This window comes from Aotus nancymaae, unplaced genomic scaffold (assembly GCF_030222135.1).
Source record: "Aotus nancymaae isolate 86718 unplaced genomic scaffold, 86718_ANA_hifiasm-v0.15.2.pri h1tg000007l, whole genome shotgun sequence".
Taxonomy (NCBI): domain Eukaryota; kingdom Metazoa; phylum Chordata; class Mammalia; order Primates; family Aotidae; genus Aotus; species Aotus nancymaae.
In genome coordinates this window covers 22826955-22851294 of record NW_026988418.1, presented here as the reverse complement: position 1 = coordinate 22851294, position 24340 = coordinate 22826955, and the positions used below count along the sequence as shown (strand labels likewise).

At 40.5% G+C, this 24340-nt stretch overlaps 1 protein-coding gene across 4 annotated transcripts in view; it reads right to left on the bottom strand.

The window, feature by feature from the left end:
• The window catches only part of FGGY (FGGY carbohydrate kinase domain containing), a 428788-nt gene that overhangs the window by 174549 nt on the left and 229899 nt on the right, over positions 1–24340 (bottom strand). For all 4 annotated transcript variants that reach the window (XM_012442661.2, XM_012442660.2, XM_012442659.3 and 1 more), the window contains exon 8: positions 14902–15005. In XM_012442661.2, the coding sequence (XP_012298084.1) occupies positions 14902–15005 (104 nt within the window). The remainder of the gene's footprint in view (positions 1–14901; positions 15006–24340) is intronic.

Below are 24340 nucleotides of genomic sequence, written 5' to 3'. Positions count from 1 at the left end.
ATGAATACTCTTGTACTTGTCTCCGGGCACTTACTGGTACACAAGTACAATTGTTTCTCCAGGTTCCTACCTAGGAATGGAATTGGTAGAGGACAGGGCATGTACACAGTCAATTTATCAGACAATGCTTCACTGTTTTCCAAAGTGGCTGCCCAATTTATACTTCTGCCAGCAAGGCATGAAAGCAAAGAACTTATCAAGGTCTGTAATTATACATTTTTGTAATTGTTTGCTGAGGATTCATCTCCTCCACTAGACTGTACAGTCTAGGTCTACTTCTGCTCACCATTTTCTCTCCAGTGCCTGGTACAGAGTGCTTTAAACAACTGGCTGTATAAATAAGGCAGTCTGGTAAGAAAGCTTAAGTATTTTAGACGTGAACACAGATCTGTCTGACTTTAACATCCATGTGTTTTCTACCAGACTACATTTTCCTTATTTCAAAATGGTGATGATTATTTGTATCCTACTAATTATTTCCCAGTGTAATAGTAGTAATAAAATGAGATTACAGATGTCAATGCAATGAACACAGAGTACATATTAAGCATCACCAATGTTCCACTACTCTGCACCTGGACCCAAAGGTCCACAGATGGGGTATATGAAAGATGGTTGTCAATGACAAGTGCTTTTTGAATGTATGTGGATTAAGATTACTTTGTGGAGGAAGATGGTGGTTTCAAATATCACTGCAGGGAAAACAAGGAGACCAATTAATGCTTTCAAACTCAAACTGCACCTGTGTCCCAAATTATTCACTAGCATAAACAAAAGAAGCTCGCTCCAAGACCTGATCAGAACAAACATTTTTGAATGCTTTTACCCAGGTGGCATCATCTTTCATCTGTGCCCAGGCTCAAGGAAGGGTTGAGTAGAGAGCTGGATTAAACACTGCACTTCAGCTTGGCACTGTGGGTTCAGAAGTAAATTCTGACTTCCTATTTACACTGAAAGATCTCAGGCTTTTGTGGTTTCCTGTTGCGCCCTGGTGTGTCTGCGCTCTGGTTTCTGGGTTTGTCTGCTCATAGCTACAAACAAGATCTCTCACTGTTTCACTCCATCCTGCTTTTCATGAGAAAAGAATTCCACAATCTCTAATTGTCAGCAGATTCTACCAGGTGCTTTGTCCAAGTCACGACTTCTTAGTACGTTTTACCCGGACCTACCAAGAGATATTTTATTTGAAAGGATGGAGAGAAGGGATTCCTGAGTGTGCCCCAAATCTGGCAGGAACAGATTGATTCTCAAACTGTAATTCTCAATTACATTAATTACATTTATTTACTTCACTCTTATATTCATCAAGTGTAAATTTAGGGTACTGTCTATGTACAAGGTGCTCTGTCTATGTACAAGGCACTACTGAAACAGTGAAGTAAAGATACAATTGCTATCTGGAAGAACTTAAAGCAGTTTTTCTGAAAGTCTTCCATTAGAGTCACCGGGGCACATGTTAAAATTACAGATTCTCATATACTCCTTCCGGCAAGACTTACTGTGGGAGTGGGGCCTGAGAAATTGCATTTTTAAAAGAATTACCCAGGCATATGCACATTAACTGACTGTCACTGGCTTGCAGCTCAATGGAGAATTCACTGTCACAATGGAATTAGTGACAAGGAACTAGGAGCTCTTCCTGCAATGAACCAGACATTCACCAGCTGCAGGATCCTTCCATTTGAGTAAATGAAGATGAACCAAGTATTGCAAGATTGCAGTGGACATGGTTCAGGAGTCTGCTCAGATATCACTTATTAGCTGTCGGACACTGAACAGATCACTTAATTTCTTTGAGTCTCATTTGAAAAATAGAAAACAACATCTGCTCTGACTGATTCACTTGGTTATTCTAAGCATCAAATTCCATAAGACATTTAGTAAACTCTAAAGCACCAAGAAAAAGTTAGCTAGTATGGTCACAAAAACTTTCATAAACAAAAAAATTATTGAGCCAACCTATGACGTTTCTGTTAAGCAATCAGAGCCACCCTGTCTCTCTTAAGAATCTCAATCTTTGTTGTGGGACCCACTTTCTCTTGAATATTATAGCTGTATTATGTGGTTCTTCCAGGTCCTAACACTTTCCAAAAGCAGAGCTCAAAACTAGACCCAGTTCTGAGGAGGAAAAGCAGGATATACTTCTGGTACCATGTTAACATATTCAAGAAATGGGTATAAAAGACCACATACTAGCCTGTAATCTCTTTGACCTCAATTCCATCATCTCTTAGATGTGGAAATATATTCTATTGTGCAATTTTATGTGACTGTCCTCTAATAATATTTAATTTATGTTTAATCTGAACATATTGGTATCATTATACTTTACTCTTTTTATTCTAATCTAAGGCATGGTTACTATATCTTTCTCTTTCTTATATAGCTATAATTTTTGTCCATTCAGGGATTTGACAATTAGCCTCACATATCTGTTGTGAGGATTAGAAAATCTACACAGACTGCCCAGCAGAGAAACTGGTACACATGAAGTATTTAATAAATCCTAGCTGTCATTATTCTTCAGTATAAATGTGTTTCTTGCCCATCCTTGAACTGTTGTCCCCAAATTCCTCTTCTTTACATACCATGCATAAAAATGATCAGCCTTTTCTTTTGTAAATCCAAATTTTACAACCTTGAACTTGTGATTTGGTGTTTACAATTTCACTAAGGATACAAATTAATTGCTACTTGTTACCATATCACTTTAAATTAACTTGATTATAAATTATGTGCTGACTACCTACTATATGCCCTAGAGATAGAACACTGAAGTAGATATTTTTTCCCAACTACTCAAAGAGTTTAGCCTAATAGGAAAGACCGATAATGACAAACAGGCACCAGAGCTAGGCATAAAGAGCAGTGAAGGCCCAGAGGAGGCACAATCTATTAAACACAGTGGAGAAAGGGAAGAGGGCCTTGGGAGGTGACACCAGAACTGGACTTTGGGGAAGACACACACACAGGACAGTGTAGTGACTAAGAACCCAAGGTTCGGTGTCTCCACACTTTGGTTCAACCTCACCCCTACCTTCTTCTAGCTCTGTGACCTCTCCAAGCTTCAGTTTCCTCATCCAAACACTGGGGTGGGGATGTAATACAATGAGGACCCCCACCACAGAATTTGCTGGGAGTAACAAACAACATAGTAAATGCTCATTATATGCGATGATGATTCTGGTCATGATGCTACTCAACAGGCAGAGGGAGATGTGGCCATTCGAGGCAGGGAAAACAACATGCCCAAAGGCAGGGAAAACAACATGCCCAAAGGCCAGATGTATAAGAGAACACAGGCTCTTTTCAAGAAAAGCAAGTACAGGTCTACCACACTTCTTCAACCCAAAGCATTTCAAATACCAAAAGTGTTTTCACAATTCATTTGATGGTAAGATCTGATCTGAATGGATCAAGTCATTTAAAGATGATTTAACCTGTTTGGTGTGAATATTCATATGTTTTACTGTAGAGATATTAATATGTATGATTATGGGTGCTGCCCCAAACTTCACGGGCAGTGTTATGCATTATATATATATATATTATACAATATTAACTGTCTAAAATCTGGTAATCCTCTATTTCCAAACATCTCTGGTTCTATGGAATTCAAACAAGGGCATTCAGATGCCCCTACCAGAACACAGCATGAATGGTAAGGGATAGCATGGAATGGTACCAAAGGTGGGCAGGGACAATAATGCCAGATCTTGTATGCCCAGCTAGCATTCAGGAGACTTGACAAAGGATTTTTATCAGGAGACTCAAACTATCAGACTTAACATTCAGAACCATTTTCACTGTGAGTCTATGGAAATAGACAGGTCCAAGCAAATTGGTGTTCTGCACACCACAGAAGAAGCACACATACATAAAAATAACTGACCATTCTCTCTGTGAGCACCTCTTCTTTTTTCTGGGCCATTAATAATTTCCTTAATTCCAGAGAACCTATGCCCTGTCTTCCAAAATCATAGCAAATATATCTGCTAAAGATTACATGGAAACCTGTAATTTTATCATGCAAACAGATGACAGGAGAATGAGTCATGGAAATCCCAAGACTGCTCTATGTCAAGTAGCACCTGGGTAGCTGAACATTCATTTAAAAGCGTCCTCCAACTAAATATTTCCTCAACCAACAGAATTATGGCTCAGTCTTTGTCTGGTTCCACACAAGGCTACAACAATCAACTAAACAGCCCAAATACAAATTGGCAATTAGCTGCTGTTAATACTTTTCAATCAGCTTTATATTTTTGTTTTTGGCCTGCTTCAAGTTATAATTCAGGGGACAACTCAGTCGTGCCTGGATGGAATTGTGTGACTGAATTGACCAATGCTGCTGTGGCATGCGGGAAGCGTCAGGTAATCAAGGAAAGAACCTAAAGCCTGACCAGCATATAAACCACTCAATGACTGGACCAAATACCAGTTGCAAACTGGTGTTTTTCTGTCTATCATTCTGCCCATGTATACATCTACCATTTAATGGATACTTACCGTGTGTCAGGTACATGCAAGTAAATGGAAATGTACTATTGTGTGATATCCTTCTGTTATCCACTAGCATCATTCCATAATGTAACCTAAAAAATGGGCAGTAAGTTTCCTCTTTCTCAAACATCACTATACTTAATTCTCTAGAAGTTTTCAAAATACACAGAAGGGGATAAATTTCATGGTATGCAAATTATCTTTCAATAAAAAAAATTCACCACAGACATGACAGTATCACAGTAACTTTCATTTAGGATTTAAGACTTCAGTTCTTTTCAAATAGAATATATCCATATCCATAGGGACATAGCCAAAAGGTCCACTCATTGTCTCATTTGAACTTTTTTTTTCCTATTAGCAGCAGAAAGCCATTGATGGTTGATTAGGAAGGAACTTTCAACCTCATTCCTTCAGTGTTGATTGCCCAAAAAGCTTCCCGTTGGTTCTTCTGAGATCTTGGATCTCACTGTTACTTCTTTTGGGACACTAATCATTGGGTAAGTGAAAGAGTAGAAACTACCTCAAACTTCTGATGGCTGTTGGGGTACTTTTAAAAGATATAAAAATGTAATTAACACATACAAAAACAGACATTTGCAACACACAAAGAAAATGGAAGAAGAGGATGAAAAACTAAGAGACAAACAAGGCACAAATACTAAAGCCTCTGAACTAAATGTATGTAGAATGAAATGAGTTCATGCAACCAGGCACTTGGCACGAGCCCTAATGCTTGGTCAGGGCTCCACCATGACTGCTTTCATCATTTACTTCATCCACACTCAACTGCTGGAAAAGCACAAATCCACCCCTTACTGTCAGGTAACCCTCAACAGCCACAGTATCAGAATCACCCACATAGCAGATGTGTGGTAAATAGGAAAAGGAAAATAAAAATCAATGCAGTTTTCATCACGCTCTCCCAAACAAATACAAAAACATATTCATGAGTTGGGAAGTCAGCTGCATGCTTCACATTGCCAAGTTTGGTACCTGACAACAGCGCAGCAGGAAAAAAGGCAAGATTAATAAATACTCTCTTCCCAGGGGATGATGGTGACAAGTGATGTTGTTTATTTTTATTGTTATCATTAGGCTGGTGGCTTCCTGAAAGGAAGTGATTTGGAAGACTGGGAAAAAGGGAAAATGAAACCACTGTGGTCTAGCTGTGATCCAGCCTTAACTCTGCAGTTCTCATCAGGCTCTGGGAAAGATCTGCCTTGTAATCACTCTACCTCATTCCCACAAAACACGTGTGTTTATGGTCAACCCATCCCACAGCCTACGTCTCATCATTTTGATTATTGTTGAGAGTCTGAGCTCTGGAATCCAATTGCCTTAGTGGCAAACCTAACTACAAGACTTATAACTATGCAGGCTTGGGTAAGTCATTTGTCTCTCTGAGCCTCAGTTTCAGTCCCTGTAAACTGGTAAGATAATTCTGATAACTGTATAAGGTTATTTTGAGGGTTAAAAAAATCCAAATTTCTTAGATGATGATCAATATATAATAAACATTAGCGGTTATTGCCATTGCTGCTAATTTTCCTCCACCAAGGCAGTCCTCTAGAACTTTCCACTCCCATCTACCACCCCCATCCTATCCCACTCCCTTGTACCCTTGGGAGAAGAATTCATGCTGCTAATCAGGAGGGAGCTAAAACACAGCTGCACCATTTTCGTCCTCTACTTCTAGAGGAAGAACTTATACCATTCTTCCAGGCAAGTTGCAGTCTTTTGTGAAAAACTGGGCTCAGGCCAGCTGACAGGTAGATTTCCCCTAAAAGCTTTCATTCCTGACCTTCCGAAATGCCTTATTTCACCTGACTTTGCTGTGTTACTGGTGAGCTTCAGAAACATGGGGCCAGATATCCCTGGCCAGCTTTAATGGGAATGGAATCATTCCTATAAAATCAGGCGGAAGGGATATCTCCTGTGGGGTGGGTTGACCATAAACATATGGATCACAGGGTAGATGTAAGTTTTAAGAAACTGCTAAACTGCTTTCCAAAGTTGTTGCACTATTTGACCTTCCTGCAAGTGGTGTGTGAGTTCCAGTTCCCCACATTCTCTCCACAACTTCAGCCATTCTAGTAAGTGTGGAGGGGATCTCACTGTGGCTTTCACATGCATTTCCCTAATGACTAATGATGTTGAGCATTATCTGCTCCTCTAACAAACACACCCTGTGCAGTGCCACACAGTCCTGGGTGTAACATGGGCCCCCCCGGACCAGGCCACGCCCTTGGCCTCTAGGGAATATTTTCCTTGGTGTTCTGAGGAAGCTGTAGAGTGCTGTTACAGACATCACTCAGAGAACAAAGCTCTAAGAACATGGTATGGTCTGAGGGGTGGGTTTTCTGTGGTTAGAGCCCAAAGACACTAAGGCCACAGTCTCCTTAACTGATTTCTGAACAGATCAGGCTATAGAACCAGTGAGTCTAAGTGCATCCTTATGAGCTTCAGGGGGAGGAGACAGTTTTCTCCTCCCAGGGCATGGAGCGGTGGCAGGGGATTGGGATAGAAAGTTCTAGAGAGCTGTTTTGGTGAAGAAAAGAAGAGAGCAGAGAGTAGCTGGTTTATCACCCAAGTTCCAAAGAAGTAAAACTTCAGTGAAAATCCTACTTCACCAAGAGGCCAAGTGAACCCTCTGATTTCCCTTGTGAGATGGGGTTGGGGGTGTTCCTTACAGCACTGCAGACACAGTGGCTTCTGTCACTCAGCATAATTATTTTGTGTGATTAATCCATGTTGTATCTTATATTATGGTTCATTCCCTTTTACTGCTTAGTAGTATTTCATTCTCTTGATATACCAAGAGTTGATCTATTCACTGCTGAAAGACATCTGGGTTGTTTCCAATGCTGGACTATTACAAAGCTTTATTTGCTGGTATGAACATTGCTGTACAAATTTTTGTATGGATACATACTTTTGTAAGAGTGGAATGGCTAGATGATGTAGTAGGAATAAGTTAACTTTGTAACTGCTAAACTGTTTTCCAATTTGGTTGCATCATTTTACATTCCCACCAGCAGTGTGTGAGAGCTACAGTTCCTCACCTCTTCACCACAATGTCTGCCATTCTGAAATGAGTGGAAGTAGTAGAGGATCTCACTGTAGTTTTAATTTGCATTTCCCTTATGACCAGTGCTTTTCATTCAAATCTCTCCTTTGGTGAAATGTCTATTCAAATGTTTGCTCATGTTTGCCCATTTTAATTGAGTCTGTTCTCCCTTTCCTCTAGGCCTTTGAGGGAAGCTATTCAGCTGAAAGGGAGGAGGAAGGACTCTGGGGTCAGTCCTCTAGAGGGCTCAAAGTATCCCCTTCCTACACATTGTGTGACCCATTTAACCACTCTTTGTCTCAGTTTCCTAACTTGTAAAATGAAGGACAGTAATGGTGCCTACTTCATAGTATTGTTGAGCTGTTTACATGATACAAAGTTGTAGTAAGATGCTTGGTACACTGTCAGCAGTCAACAGATGGTAGCAAGTAGCATTACTGCTTATCTCCTCATGAGGACTGAGGCTGCGGTGCTATTGCCTGGGGTCAGAGATACTCAATCCAGCACAAGTTTCTATAATGTTTCTCAAATGTCTTGGGAAAAAAGCTACCTTGAGCTTTTTGAGTGCATAGTGTGTCTCTCATTGTCCACTGAACCACATCAACCCTCTCCTTGCCAAATCAATGCCTAGCATAGTTTGTTTTCAATACATGCAGTCTGAGAGTTAATCCTGAAACAGAGAGTGGCCTGAGAATGCTGATTCCTAGAGGGCTCACAACAGCAGGTCCTGGTAAACGAAGAGGAAGGGGGGCACTTTCTGAGCAGCACCTCAGTGCTTTCATTGTTAGGTGTCACAGAGGTCTACTGTACTATGTGGAATCCTGTCCCAGTCCACCCCTCAGGTAACTTCTGCCAATGTCACTTGTTAAAGAAACCATGACAGAGAAACTGGTCCCACTTGCCCACTCTTTTCAGCTACTAACAGAAGACCTTTAGTTAATGGTACATAGCTGTTCTGTCTCCTTGTGGTGCCCTCCCCAAGGGCTCACACACACCCACATCCTGCTCCGGCCTCAGGGGAAGTCAGGTGCAAGGCTTTGTGGACACAGCAAAGAAAAACAAAGTGGAGAAGACTGAGGAAAGGGCCTACGACCAGAAACTGGGCTGGCAGGAACAGTGTCTCAGTGGGGGCTGGGAAGCCATGATCCTGCAAATATCTCTTCGTATAGAAAAACCTCCTCATCTACCCAGAACTTGAGACGGCCCCTTCTTCCTATTTCTACCACACTCCAGCCATGCATTAACTATAGTAGTTACCATTTTGTATTGTAGTATCTCCTTTTCTTGTCTGTCTTTCTCAATGTGCCAGAGCTCCTTGAAGGCAGGCATGATATTTTATCTTACTGGAGACTTTTAGCACTTAGCCAGGTAAATACAAAAAAAAAAGGTTTTCTTTTTCTTTTTCTTTAAATTAAACTTTAAGTTCTGGGGTACATGTGCAGAACGTACAGGTTTGTTACATAGGTATACATGTGCCATGGTGGTTTGCTGCATCCATCACCCCGTCATCTACATTAGGTATTTCTCCTAACGCTACTGCCCCTCATTCCCCCAGTACCATATTGTTTTGATTACTGTAGCCTCGTGGTATAGTTTGAAGTCAGGTAGCGTGATACCTCCAGCTTTTTTATTTATTTATTTTTTTGCTTAGGATTGTCTCGGCTATGCGGGCTCTTTTTTGATTCTATATGAAGTTTAAGGTGTTTTTTTTCCAATTCTGTGAAGAAAGTCAATGGTAGCTTGATGGGGATAGCATTGAATCTATAAATTACTTTGGGCAGTATGGCCATTTTCATGATATTGATTCTTCCTAACCATGAGCATGGAACATTTTTCCATCTGTTTGTGTCCTCTCTTATTTCATTGAGGAGTGGTTTGTGGTTCTTCTTGAAGAAATGTTTTCTTTATGTGTGAATAATATTTTTTTTTAAATACATTTTTAAATTTTAGAATAGTTTTACAATATAAGATGTTTGTAAAAATCTTACATGCCTTACATACAGATACATTTCCCCTATCATTAATATCTTCTGTCAATTGTATATGTCACAGTGAATGATGATATATTATCATGAAAGATCATAGTTTACTCAAATTTCCTTAGATTTTACCTATTGTTATTTCTCTGCTCCAGGATCCCACATTACATTTAGTTATGATGTCTCTTTAGGCTCCTCTTGCCTGTGATGGTTTATCTGACTTTCACTGTTTTTTGATGAGCTGGATAACAGTTTTGAGAACTACTACTCAAGTATTTTATAGAATTTCCCTTAACTAAGATCTGTTTGATGTTTTCCTGGTAATTAGACTGGGCTTATAGGATTTGGGGATGAACAAAACGAAGACAAAGTGTCATTTTCATCACATCATATCAAGGATATGTACGATCAACATGACTTATCATTGTTGATGTTGACCTTGTCACCTGGATGACAGAGTGTCTCTCATATTTCTCCAATGTAAAATTACTCTTCCCCTATTTTCCATACTACATTTTGTGGAAGGAAGTCACTATGTGCAGCCCACACTTAAGGAGTGGAAAGTTACGCTCTACCTCCTTGGTAGTGGAACATTTATGTAAATTATTTGGGATTCTTCTGCACGGGAGATGTATCTCTTCTTTTCATTTATTTATTTATTCAAAATAATTTATTCACATCAGTATGGGTTTATAGATATTTATGTTATACTTTGGGTTATAATTCAATAATACTTTATTTTAATGCTTAAATTATTCCAGTTTTGGCCACTGGGAGCTCCCTCAGTTGGCTCCCTGTGACATATTCTCATCTTTTTTTTTTTTTTGAGAACTTCCTATCTTTCTGGCACTGCAAATGCTCCAAGCTCATCTTGTATATTTCCTATCTCAATCCTAAAATCAACCATTTCTCCAGGGAGTCCTGGTTCTTTGTACTGGATAATGGTATTATTCACCATGAACTGGATACTACATGCTTGTAAAAACTAGCCCTTGGGATGTCCTTGTTTCTAGGCCATCTCAGCTAACAAAGCCGGGAAATACATATGTGTTTACTAACCTGCACATGTGTATATATATATATATATATATATATATATATATATATATATCCATAACTATTTCTATATGCATCCATCTGCAACTATGTTAAACTAAATATGAGTTCTTAGTGATGTCTCTAATTCTAATCCATAACCACATGAATTGTTCATGTATGATTAATGACTCATTTTTAATAACATTGTCATATTCAGTATTTTGTGCCAGTACAATGCCATGTCATTTACAAAGATGGCCTAATTTAAACCTGAACATAACTTTATGGGTAAATACTATTGCTCACATTTAACAGATGCAGAAACTGAGGCACTGAAAGATGAAGCAGCTTGCCTAAATTCACATAGTAAGTGGTGGGGCAGCATATGAGCCTATGTCTTTGAGTTTCCACATTCATTCAATGATAGAGAACCAATATCTCTACATTCATTTAAGACTGAGAAAACTTCAGTTCTGAGGGATTTAAGATGCAGATGTAGTTCCCAGCTCTCTTCAAGTATTGTTCTGCTCAAATCTTACCTCTCAATGCTCCTCCCTACCCCAACCCCTCAGGGTCCTCTCCCCATCTGACATGCTAACTGGAAGACGAGTTGCCAAGTTACAACCTGACTTGACAGCTCAAGAAAAGGGTGCTGGTGCAAGGGCAAGGATCAGCTACTTCTTACCCCATGACTTTTCAACCTCTGGCTAACCCCTGCTGTGTATTATCTGGGGTTTTGGTGACTTGGTAGTAATTAACTCTGAACAAGCAGCTCTGCTTTCATGGAGTTAAGAAAAGCACAGCATTTTTTTTCCTTGTTAATTAAATCATCCACAAGGAAGATAAATGTGCAGCCCATGCTTGTACCTTCTAAAATATCAAAGGCCTTATTAGTATGTCTTATGTTCAACCTTGGGCTTTTTCTCCAGATTCCTGGAAGTAACAGGAACCTGGAGGTAGGAAGCTTCTAAATATTTCACTTATGTGGTCATTCATTCATTCATTTATGCTTTTTGGGTGATCTAGAAAGAGGAAACCTGGATCGAGCACAAAATGTTTTGGGGAATGTTGTATCAATTAATCTACTAAATGGGAAACATCAGAAGTGAGCAGACAAGAAGAAAGAGAATCCTTTAGATTATGCTGAAAACCACTTTTTAAAAAGCCCACAGCCCCCTTTGGTCCCTGTGTTCTGTTTGGTGAATTTTTCCTCACAGTGGCAGTTTTATTTGCCAGAACCACAACAAAGGGGGTCCTTGAGTCTCCCTGGGAGTGTTTCCTCAGACCTGCACGTCTCCTAGACCTCACAAAGGTGTTATTGTTGCTGGGCTCCCAGCACCTGAGGGAGATCAAAGGCACTTTCCCATGCCAGCATGACCACAGTCTCGCCCTCATGACATAACATTAAAGCTGATGATTAATCCCCTTGGCCCAGAAGGTCCCTTCCCACTCCCAAGTACAAAGCAGGGTGGGGGTGGGGACTTTATTTCCAGCACAACATGACCATCATAAACTGGCATTTTATGGCCCTCACTCATCGCAACCAACTGCAGCTGCCCATCAAACCCGTTAAAGCCCAAACAGTTGTTTCATGTGAGCCATTTACATCACTAGGAAAGTTTCATAAGAATCTCCACCATTTCTGAGTGTCTGCTATGTACTAGGTACAAACCTACCTAATGCATGTTATTCAACAACCCTGTGAGACTGGCAACAATAGCCCCAATTTGATGGATGAAAAATGTGAGGTTCAGAGAAGTTAAGTAGCTCACTCAGGTCAGAGGGCCAAAACGTGCATGAGCAGATGTCCAAGCATGCCTCTGGACAACATAAAAGCCCATGCTCTCACCATTCCTCTATGGGTACATCATATTCATGCACAATTTAGGGAGGCAAGGAGGTGTATGAGCTTTGGAATCACAGTGAGATTTGAGTTCTCAGCTCCAGAACTTCAAAGCTTTGTGACTTTGGGAAAATTACTGGACTTTCCTATGTTAGAGGTCCCAAATGTATAAAATAAACAGAGTAGGGAAAGCCAGTCTCATCTCCATTAACAGACAGTAAGACTGAGAAGCAGTGCGTCACAGAGACACTTGCATCCATTTAGATTTGCTTCTTTCAGAAATCGAAATTGAGTGGGATAAAAATGCCTGGAATTCAGATCTCCCAGGAGAAGCTTGATTAGATGTATTCCTGTGAAAATATGAGATAATTTAAACAGGATTAAATCAGTATTCAGTAAAGACAATCTAACAAGTGAAGACTCATATCAAGGGAAAGAAGGACTGGCTCCTGGGCTGGTGCCTTCTGGCTTAAAGAGGCCTCAGGCCTCTGCAGATCTCTCCCTTATAAAAGGGCTGCTGAGTGGAAGAAATACGCTACAATTTTTTTTTATTTTTATTTTTTATTTTTTTTGAGACAGAGCTTTCACTCTTGTTACCCAGACTGGAGTGCAATGACACAATCTCGGCTCACTGCAACCTCCACCTCCAGGGTTCAAGTGATTCTCCTGCCTCAGCCACTCAAGTAGCTTGGATTACAGGTGCCTCCCACCACGCCCGGCTAATGTTTTGTATTTGTAGTAGAGATGGGGTTTCACCATGTTGGCAAGGCTGGTCTTGAATTTTTGACCTCAGGTGATCCACCTGCCTCGGCCTCCCAAAGTGCTGGGATTACAGGCATGAGCCACTGCACCCGACCAAAGATGCTGCAATTTTTAAACTTAGACAAGTTCCATTCAAGACTGCCTAGACCCCAGACAAACAGTCCAGCAGGAATGTCACCTCAGGAAGATTCTATCACCCTTCACCCTCCCAGGCAGAGTCAGCCACTGTCTGTTTTCTGCTTAGTAAGGATAACAGCCCTAGTGATTAAGAGTGAGCCCTTGTGATGTGCTTACTGACCTAGGGATGGCATCCCTAGGTCACCATTCTTACTACTACTTATCACAGAACTCCAAATGTGAAGGATAGGATGACTGGGAGTGTGTTCCTAGTAACAGAATGCCAAATAGCAGAGGGTTTCCCATAAATCGTAGAAATTCAGGCTTGTTAATATTACCTCATTTAATCCTCATAGCACTCTGAGACAGACGCTGTCACTCTCTACATATTGTAGATGAGGAATCTGGGGCCCAAAGAGTTTAAGTAACTTGCCCAATGGCCCATAATTAGTAAACTGAGGAAGTGGGACTGGAAACTTGGGCTGGCTCCCCCCGCCATACAACATGGGATGTCACAGGCAAGAACACCTCACAGAATACACTGGCACTGGCACATAACGGATGCTTATTATCATGAGTTCAATTTGTAGCTACATTCGGGGGCCTTGTATTATATTGTAATACCTGTTATGACTTCATCTCATCAAAGGTAGGGCTAATGTCATTCTTATGTCCACAATTTAGCACAAGAGCATAAGTAAATAAATACACGTATTCATATTTACTCAACCAAAATATCTGATGGTGAAAAAGTCTCAGAGATCCCTACAGTTGCAAAACAGTTTCACATCCCACATAATTTCCTCCATAGCTGCTCTGATTCTGCCCTGGGCTGTGTCCGCGCTAATCTCTGCTCATCTCCCTCTCCTCCCCCACTCTCCCCTCTATTTTACTCATCTGGGAAAATTCCAAAGAGTTGTCGATTTAAGTTTAACAGAGTAATGACTTTTAAATAAAAATATGGTAGAAATGGGTACTTATCGGAATGGAATGCTTTTAGACTCATGCATTTAAAGAAGATATAAATTTTAGGGCAGACACTAAATTTTAACTGCAATCTTGGAGAAAGCCTTTCCACTAATTCATGGAGAAAAATTAACAAAGTGAAAATTGCTTATCAGTGTTCTTTTGAAGTCATGATATGCAGGCTAATTCTATAGATCATCAGGACGCTCCCAGGGAGATGGATTTATATTGATTGAGAGAGAGTTCCATGGCCAAGGAAAACAGACACTCTTTGCGGAGAAGACCCCACTACCCATTAGGGACAGATCAGTCTGGAGGAGCTAGACTTTGCCACCTTAGGATCAGACGTCACCATTCATGCCTGGGCTCTCTGGCCAGCGTGATGTCAAAAAGAGCACTCAATCCTTTTCACGCTTATTAAAAATCTGGCCCCTAGAAAAAGATCCAGCAAATGTAAGCAAGGGTGTTGGAGTAGGGAGCTGGGCTTCTGGCTAGACAAAGCACAAGCGGCAGGCAGGGAAGAGAGGAAAGAAGTGCAGAGGTGAAAAAGCCAGCACTCGGGGTCTCCTCCCAGGCTGCCTCCTGCTGTGTGGTGGCCTTCCCTTTGTGCTCAGTGGACTCACCCCCATGTGACAAGAAGACGTTCCACAGATGACAGCCAGCCGTGACGTCACTGGCTGCCCCTCACAGACGAGGCCGTGCCCTCTCACATCTGCCCCAATCACTCCTGTGAGAAAGGAAAACAAAACCAAATCCTCTTTAACACATAAAAAAGAGGGAGAGAAAGCTAAAAACAATCATTAAAAATCTTCTTTTTAATAGTCAAACAACATGCAGGAAGAGTCCTGTGTGTCTGGCAGTCTCAAAGGGCATATATGCCTGTGTGGGAAAACTCAGAAACCTGCTCGGATTTTGCTTTGTTCTGGTCAATGTGTAGCACCCGATGTTATAATAATGACAGTAACTGTGACTGTCATAATAAAAGCAGCAGTTATCAGTTATTTTGTACTCACTAAATGCCAGGCACTATGCTACATATTTGCATACATGGTCTCATTTAACACCATCATAGATATTATTAATGCTAGACATCAGAGGAGAAACTGAGGTCTGCAGAGTTTAAGTGACTTGCCCAAGGTCACACTGCTAGGAAGGAGCACAGCCAAATGGAATCTGGTTTAACACACCACATCTCAATCCCAAAGAAGCAACAGCAAAGGAACTGTCTGATGACTGAATCTTTTTGGCATCCCTAGGTCACCATTCTTTCTATTACTTATCGCAGAACTCCAAGTGTGAAGGAGAGGATGACTGAGAAGGAGTTCCTAGTAACAGAATGCCAAATAGCAGAGGGTTTCCCATAAATGGTAGAAATTCAGGCTTCTTCCCCACAGGGCTCGTATTCCTTGATACTTGCAGGGCAAGCGAAGTTACAAATGTGATAAGAGAGCTAGGAAGACTGTTTAGGGCCTGGAATTGTATTCATTTTCTCAAACATCCAACAAGTCCTTTCTATGCACAAAATGCAATATACTAGGTGTGATGTGGAAGCCACAAACATGCAGATGTGCAGAACTACAACACAAAGCTGGGGGTGGAAAGTGCTCAGGCAGGACACAGACACTGGGTCGCAGGAGAGAACAGCTCCAGCTGACCTCATCAGCTCCCACGCAATGCCATGTTTGCTGTTAATCTCTGATCTTCGATGCTTTTTCCCACCTCAAGACCTTCACATTTGTTCTTCCCTCTGCCTGGAATGCCATTCCCCCAACCTCTCTGTCAGGCCAACTCCTATTTAGAGGGCTTCCCTGATCCTCTAGGACAGATGATTCTCCCTGTTAAATAGTCTCATGCACCGGACCGCCCTAGCACAAAAGACACTGGTAATTTCAAAACATCATACATCCCATCTGCCTCCCTTCTATAATAAAAGTTGTTAGGACCTGGCACTGTCTTACTCTCATGCTTAGCCTAGGACCTACCACAGTTGCTAGCTCAATGCAGGAAGTGAGAATATGAATGGTTGGGGATGCAAGGATGAAGAAGACAAGCCGCTGCTTGGGAAAAACAGGAACACTAAATGGAGCATTCCAATGCAGGGAAATCGGTATACCACAGGAGGGGCCACAAGGCCAGCTAACCCACCTATAGGGGCCCAAGGAAGTTCAGTCTATACTAAATTCTGCAGAACTTAGCAAGGTAAATGGCAGGGTGGGAGTGTCTCATCAGGCCACAAATCCCCAGATATTGAGGGCACTGCCTGCTCAGCAGCAGCCCTTTCTAGAAAGCAATGTGAGAAAAAGGCCAGAGACAAGCCTCTTACAGCTTTCAAGGGTTTTCCACTGCTTTTTCCAAATTCTACCTTCTGGGGCACAGCAACTTGTGAATGTCTGCTATTGTTCAGAGGTCCAGCAGCAGGGGGAAGTAAGACTCTTCCAAACTTTCTGTGTTAGTTATCACAGTAGTTAGATATCAACAACTAGGCGATAGAGGTCTGAGACTTTCATCTGCAAGAATCCTTGGCCCATGTGTTTTCAGATCAAGTCCCCTGCTCTGCTCAGTATTGTGGGGCTGCCCCTGCAGGCAGCACTTCCCAGACTCAAGTCAGCCACGGTTGGCCCTGCTGGGACATCTGGGGCTGCAGGAAAGGGGAAGCAAGAGTCTACCTCCTTCTCTTCTGTCCCAGGCAGCAGCTGCTTCCCCTCCACCATTTGGGCTCTGGTGACAGGGCTGCCATGGCTCCACCATCTGCTGGTTTCCTTTGCCCTTAGACTGTGGGAACACCACCTCCCTCCTTAGTCCCTCCAGTCTGGGGACGGTAGCAGCTTCCATTTCACTGATCTCTGATTTGCTTCACAGGGAATGTAGCCCTTCTCAGCTCCTCTGTCATCAGAGTCACCATTTTTGGGTATTAAATTATCTGTTTTTTAAACATTTAGAGTGGTTTACGTCTGGCTGGGTGGATCTTGAGTGACGTGATTCCCCATTCAGGGCATAAAGTCTTCTGTATAGGAATAACCCTAGATATGAGCTCATTTTAACTGAGCTCTTTTTACATGCTCTCTCTATACATGTCTCATTTTATCCTTACAACAACCTAACATGATAGGTACTAGTACTATCCTCATTTTACCAATAAGAAAACCGCAGCTTAGAAATGAGCAGTAACTTCACCAGGGTCACACAGCTCACAAGGAACAGGGCTGTGATTCACATTCAGGTAATCTGATTCCAAAGTGCTAGCTCTTTGCCACCAAAACTCAAGGGTTTTTCTCTAGGATAAAAATCCAATGGCCAGGCAGTCAATGTTTACTTATCTATATATCTCAAAATATTGGGATCTTAAATATATTGATTTTAAGATCCATGATAGAAAAGAAGTTGGCCACTGCTGGTCCACAGTTTCATAAGTAGGTTCAAGGAATTCCCGAGAAACACCAACATTTACTGGTTGCATACACATAAAGTACAGGCAAAGTTAATGTTACAGGGTCATTCAATCCTTAAAAGGAATTAAAATGAAGGAAAAATAAATTTGTAGGAAATATTTATTTGTTTCTTCTCGGGTTAGGAGATTCATTGTTGCTATATCTACACTTAGAACTTGAGAACTAGTGTGCTATTATGAGAAAAGGATGGAATTGGGAGACAGAAGGACCTGCTATAAAATGAGGAAAGTAACAACATCAAATGGTTGCTTTGATATTGCAGAAGTGCTTTAAAAATTTGATTAACGGTAGCTCTGTCAGCATCACCACCATCACACTCTCCATCATCTCCATCATCATCATCATCATCATCATCATCATCTGAATCCCCTCTCAAGAGACAATTGGATTCTTTCTTCTTTTCTAGTAAACATATCAGACATTAAAGATGGGCTGGATACTGTGCTAAGCTCTTTGAATGTTCTCTCATTTAATCATTGCAACATCCATAAAAGGTAATATTCTTTCCTCCTCTCAATAGATGCAGAAGCAGAAGAATAGTGTTCAGGTAACCTGCCCAAGGTCACACAGATTTAAGAAGCAGTGCCAGGATTTGACTCTGTTCTGTCTGACTCCAAAGCTTATGTTCTTTCTATACTCCCTCACTTTATGATGTTATAATTGTCTTATATAATGAAAACATACTTGGAAGTGCTAGTTCATCATGAAACACAGTGAGAGCCATGGGCTACGAGTTAGAAAAAATGAGTTTCAGCCCCAATTCTGCCACAAATGGCCTAAAAGTTTGAACTGGTTCTCTTATCTCCACAATGAGAGAAGTGAACTACAAATGGAGGTCCTTCCTCAGTCATTCTCAGTATATACACAGTTCTTCTCCTAAAATATGAGGTAAGATGTCTTCTTATCTAAAATTATGTATATTGAGTAGGACTAGCCTGATTTCCCCTCAAGAGAGGTTCTCTATACTCTGCCTAATGTCCACCCCAATTCAGCAGCCATGCATAGCTGATGTTCACTTCAAGACCACATGAATAGGAGAGCTGACATTTTTCCTTTGGCCACACAGTGCTTTGATGGGCTATTCCCGAGAGAAAAGGTTCAGAGACAAGCAGGGAAAAGCAACAAAAGGTGGGAGGAGCTGTCTTCTTTCTGGAGAAACATATTTTGCAATCCATAGAGGAATCACAGACTGCATATGTACATCAGGAAACAATTCACAAGATGTGATTTTGACACAAGTGCAGCCCTCGGTACTACTGGGGCCCTTCATATGATGATACCAGTGTCAGTTTATTCTGCAATCCTCGAAATGTTTAAGGGGCAAAATTAGCAGCTCAAGAAACAGGCATAAAAAATAGTGACATTATTAACTGTGTTTTCCCTGAAACCTGCACAATGCTCAGCCGATGGTGGTGGCTCAATTAATATTTGTTGAATTAAAAAAACAAATAGCAGAAAATCAGGCTTACTGACTCAATGAATTAAATGTCTCCCACCCCTCAACGTAACACATATAGTTCTTATCAAGCAATGTTTAAAAATAATGTTAAAAAAAAGGAAGATTTAAAACTTCATGAACAGCTCTCTTATTTACTTTAATATGCTGTCTCCTCCTTTCCTCTCTCCCATTCATTCAACCAACAATATGTCCACCCAAGCATTGAGTACCTACTAAAATGATGTAAAATAAAAAAGACTCTGTAAATGTTATGATTAAGAGTACATTTTCCTATAATTTATCAAGCTATGGCAGTTTTGAAAGCTTACAGGGTTATATAGAAGAAAAACATCCTGAGTTCTTGCATTGTGTTATAATTATCTCCCACTTTTATAGCCATATAAAGTACTTTATAGCTTGCAAAGTATCCTCAAACACTGTAACCTTCAATTAGTCTTTAGAAAATCCTGTGATATGTGCATTTTATTTCCAGTTCACAGTTGAAGAAACTGAATTTCAGAAAGGTGAAGTAATTTAGTTTATTTAGTGACTTCGAGGCAGAAGTTGGGCTCAGACTAGGATTTTCAGTCTCTGAGTCTGATGTGTTGGCATCTTGAAAAAGATTATCTTAAAATAACAACCTTAGGCACCTTCTCTGAAGTCTCAAAAAGGATAAGAAGGGTCTTGAACATTACTTAAGACTATATCAATTTGAGACTCTTGATTCAGCCATTTGGATGAATGAACTGACTGACAAATCACATCCAATTAGTTTCTTGCCAAAGCTGGCCGGGAGGTTCCTGGAGTTCCTGGAGAGGAAAGTCTCCAGAGAAGGCTCTCGAGAGACCACCAGCTCCATGTATGTAAACTGACAACTGTATGCTCCTGGAAGAATCATATCAAAGACATGTTCTCTGCAGAGGACTAGCACCATACTACATACAAGTAGACACTGAATTCTATTATTTTGACTAACATTCATTTATGTTATACAGAATTCATTATATTGGGTTAGTATTATAGTGCAGTGCTTAAAAATAAGGACTCATTCATCATGTGATTTTGGTTAAGTTTCTTTTCTTTATGCCTCGAATTCCATATCTCTACAATATGAACAGTATGCTCCTTACGGCATTATTATAAGAATGACATATGTTAATGTACATGTAAAATACCTACAACAGTGGTAATAAGAGCATTCTGTGATGACAGAAATGTTCTCTATCTGCACTGTCCAATACAGTAGATACCAGACACATGTGGCAATTGAGCCCTGAAAATGTGGCTAGTACAACTGAGGACTAAATTGTTTATTCTATTCTAATTAGTTCACATTTAAGTAGCAACATACAGCTAGTGGATATTATACTGAACAGTACAGATTAAAACCTGCCTAGTACTATATGAACCTTTGCTATTTTTATTACTTTTATTACTGTTACTGCTGCTTTTGTTACTTTACCTACTTCTTCAGAGTTGGACTTGAATCCCTCTTCATCCCCTTGGGCAAAAATGCCTTGATCCCTTAGAATTTCAATTTCCATATATGAAGAATTTGGATATCAATACTTACCACAAAGTTGCTGGGAGAATTAAGTGAGATTTAGGTGGAACACATCAGTACTCAATAAATGGGAACTGTTCCTTCCAGGACCTACAGAAGTGCCTGGCACAAGCAGGACTCCATATGGGTGGTTCCTTTTCTCCTTATTCCTGAATGTGCTTTGCTGGTCCTTGGCACTAAGCATTTGTTTAATTTGCTCCCTCTGCCTAGGATATCCTTTTCCACCAATACAGTTCATCCCATGACAATTCTGGGGAACATGGACTCCATTTTGAAAACTCAGTTGCAGCATCAGAAACCTTTCCTGATCATATCTCCCCACATCCCCAAAACATCCCAGCCCAGCAGCACTGACCAAGCCTCCTTCCTTTGTACCTTATCTCCTGACCCTCTGTAGATTCTATCACTGTATCTGTAGTTTATGTGTTTGCACAGACAATATAAACAAATCCTTCTACTAAACCATGAGCAAACAGAGGCCAGGCCAAGTCTTCACACTGCAGTGGCTCACTATTTTTTGTTATCATTGATGAATGAATGAATGAATGAATGAATGAATGTGTGTGGCAGAAGTCACATACTAGTAAAGCACAAGACATTTTGTAGGTAAAAATAGCACACTTATTCACGGACAAAGGCTCTGTGTCTTAAATATGAATAAAGGTGAAAAATATTGATAGGTTTTGAGTGACAACTCATGGGTAATAATGTAATTACTGGAGCTTCACAACATACCTTGTCAGAAATCACTGGTAAAGACTAAAGGTTCTAAGATCCTTGATTATTGGAAGATTGCTTTGTGCTTGATACTTTGCAAATATTGTATTTGATTCCCACAATGATTTTGCAAGGTAGTTATTATCACATTGACATACAAATTGAGAAAAGGAGAGCGAAGTTTTTCAGGCAACTTTTACAAGGTCCCACACTGCTACATTGCAGGGGACCTGAGGGTGGGACTATATCATACCCAGATCTACCTGACTCTAACTCTACCTTATCTAACATTGTCTCATGGAGCCCACAGAAGCTAGTTCCTTTCTTTTCAACTACTTACAGGAACTCTAAGTATTACCAAACAATAGCATAGTTGAACTCAGATCTCTTTTAGGACTTCCTGTCAAAATACCACTAAAGCAAACCCAAAGGGTTAACCTCAAGCCTAGCAAATGAAGGGGGAGTAAAATAGTCAAAAAGATAATCCCAATGTTTCGTGAAGTATTGCTTTGACTTTGAAAGAAACGTGGTCTAGAACTTACCCCAACTAAATCCTAAAGTAGGTTTACTTTAAAAAATAATCCTATGTTTTAAGTAAACAGAGAAATTTTACACACCTTGACATTGCCACCACCCCGTCCCCCGCAACCCTCCCACCCTCTGCAGAGCAGGAAAGGTAATAGGGAAGGTCTTTGTCTACATGAGATGTAGACAGACATTTACTAGATATCTGAACTAGTTAGGGTGTAATGATTCAAAGCAAGGGCTCTGGAACTATACTGCTTGGTTTCAAGTCTGGCAAGTAGGTCAAATCACTTAAGCTTCCTGGGTCTCAGTCTCCTGACCTATAAAACTGGAATGATGATAGAATGTAGCTTATGGGGCTATCATGAAGATTAACTGAGTGGAACAATGCCTGGGACACAGTTTACTCAATATAGTTTCACCATTATTGTTGTTACTACTGACAACTTCCAATCTTTGGTGTTAATAGCAAGGCTTGGCATGACAGTTCATTTGCTTTCATCACAGTGTGTGCTTTGCCAGAGTTATTTGGGTTTACTCAGATTGATTGGAACATCTGTTTTTTGTCCTTGACTATACAACTGATGACAAAATAATTGGGGGCCCAGAGGAATAAGGAAAATGAGGTACCAGGTAGTAGGCAGAATCCAGGCTAGCATTTTAAACATTAAGAATAAACCAAAATCTGTTTATTTCACTAAAGCCACAATTACATGTAGCACCATGCATCCTGCAATTTAACTTGGGATGGCATTCATCATTTCTGTCTTCATGCCACATTCCTCCATGACTTACAGCAATCAGAAGCCAATTCAAGAGGCTGGTTGGATTGGAAGGAGTGGAGAGAACAAAGAACAGACCCTCTGATAACTGGGTCTCAACTCCTCAGTTTCTCCCTTCTACCCAGAAAGATCAAATCTCAAAGGTAGGCTAATAGGTATGGCTTGGAAATCTGAGACTTTAGAGTAAACTAGAAAAATCTACAGTGAAGACAAAGCAAAAACTTGATTTCAGAAATTCCTTTCTTCCTAACCTCAACACAGCCTCTACATTACTTAGACGTTATCATCTGTGACTTCAGAAAAGACAGTTTTTCATTCTTAGACATTAGGCACGGTAAAGTATCAGGTTAAATCTAATCGAAACAGCCAAGTTAACTCATGAAAATTACTTTGCAAAAATTATAAACAGAAACAAAATTAAGAGAACTGGGCTAAGCACCACAAATGCATCTTATAGAATAAGTTCCTTAAATAGATCTAATACTGTGACTGTAAAGCACACAAATGCCTCCTGAAAATTTATAACATTATTAATTCAACAGCTATTTACTGATCCCCAATTATAAGCTAGGAACTAAGCTGGGTGCTATAAATCTAAAGATGAAAGTTGTTTCCTTGTATTCTACGAGATTCCAGTCTACTAGTGGTGGAAAAATACACAGGCAGACATTTATCAGACAATATGGAGTGATCAGTGACTCAGATCTGAATGGGAAAGCACCATCCTTATATCTAGAGATGAAGGATCACAGGGATGAACCTGAACTAACAGGCTTTGCTACATTCCCCAATTTATTACCATTAAATCATGCCCTTCTTGCCCTATCATATTCTTCCATGTCTGTCTACACTTCATCAAGCCTAACATAAAAATACTCAAGTTTAATTGTTCCTCTGGGTCTACATTTCTGTATGATGGCTAGCATGTCACATAAAACATATTACATAAACGTGTATGTTTCTCTCTTGTTAATCTATCTTTTGTTAAAAGGGCCCCAGCTATGAACCTTAGATAAACAGAAGAAAAGATAACTCTCCTCCTCTACACTCTACTAATAAAGTCCAGGGCCTAAGGAACCCCCCTTATCCTGGGGCAAACTGGAGTAGTTGGTCATGCTATGTGTAAGGCAAGAGCCTTGTGCTTGGGATATAGGCACTACTTAATAAATGTTAGTGGGAGAAAGCAGGACTAGGTTGCCTTCAGCAACCTTATCTTGCTCCTAGACAAATGGTCTCATTTATAAAATTATTCAAAGGCTCCTTGAAGGTAGACAAAGTAATCAGCACCCCAGATAATCCCCTAAAAAACATACAACGAACCAGTGAAATGCTTCAGGAAAACACCAGGAAAGAGATGGGAAGTGATAGGATAGGTTCTTTAGGACATTTGAAATAGAAGAAGCCTGAAATTTAAGGAAAGAAAAAATCTTAATTAATAGGCTAGCTCTCTTTCTCCAACCTCTGATGCCAAACTCAGTACCACCTTACTTGATAAGAGTTTCGGTTGCAACAGAAACTTCCAAAGGTTTTGTTGGAGTTAGTTGAACATTGACAGATTCTTCACAGCTTGGAATTAACTCTGAGAGC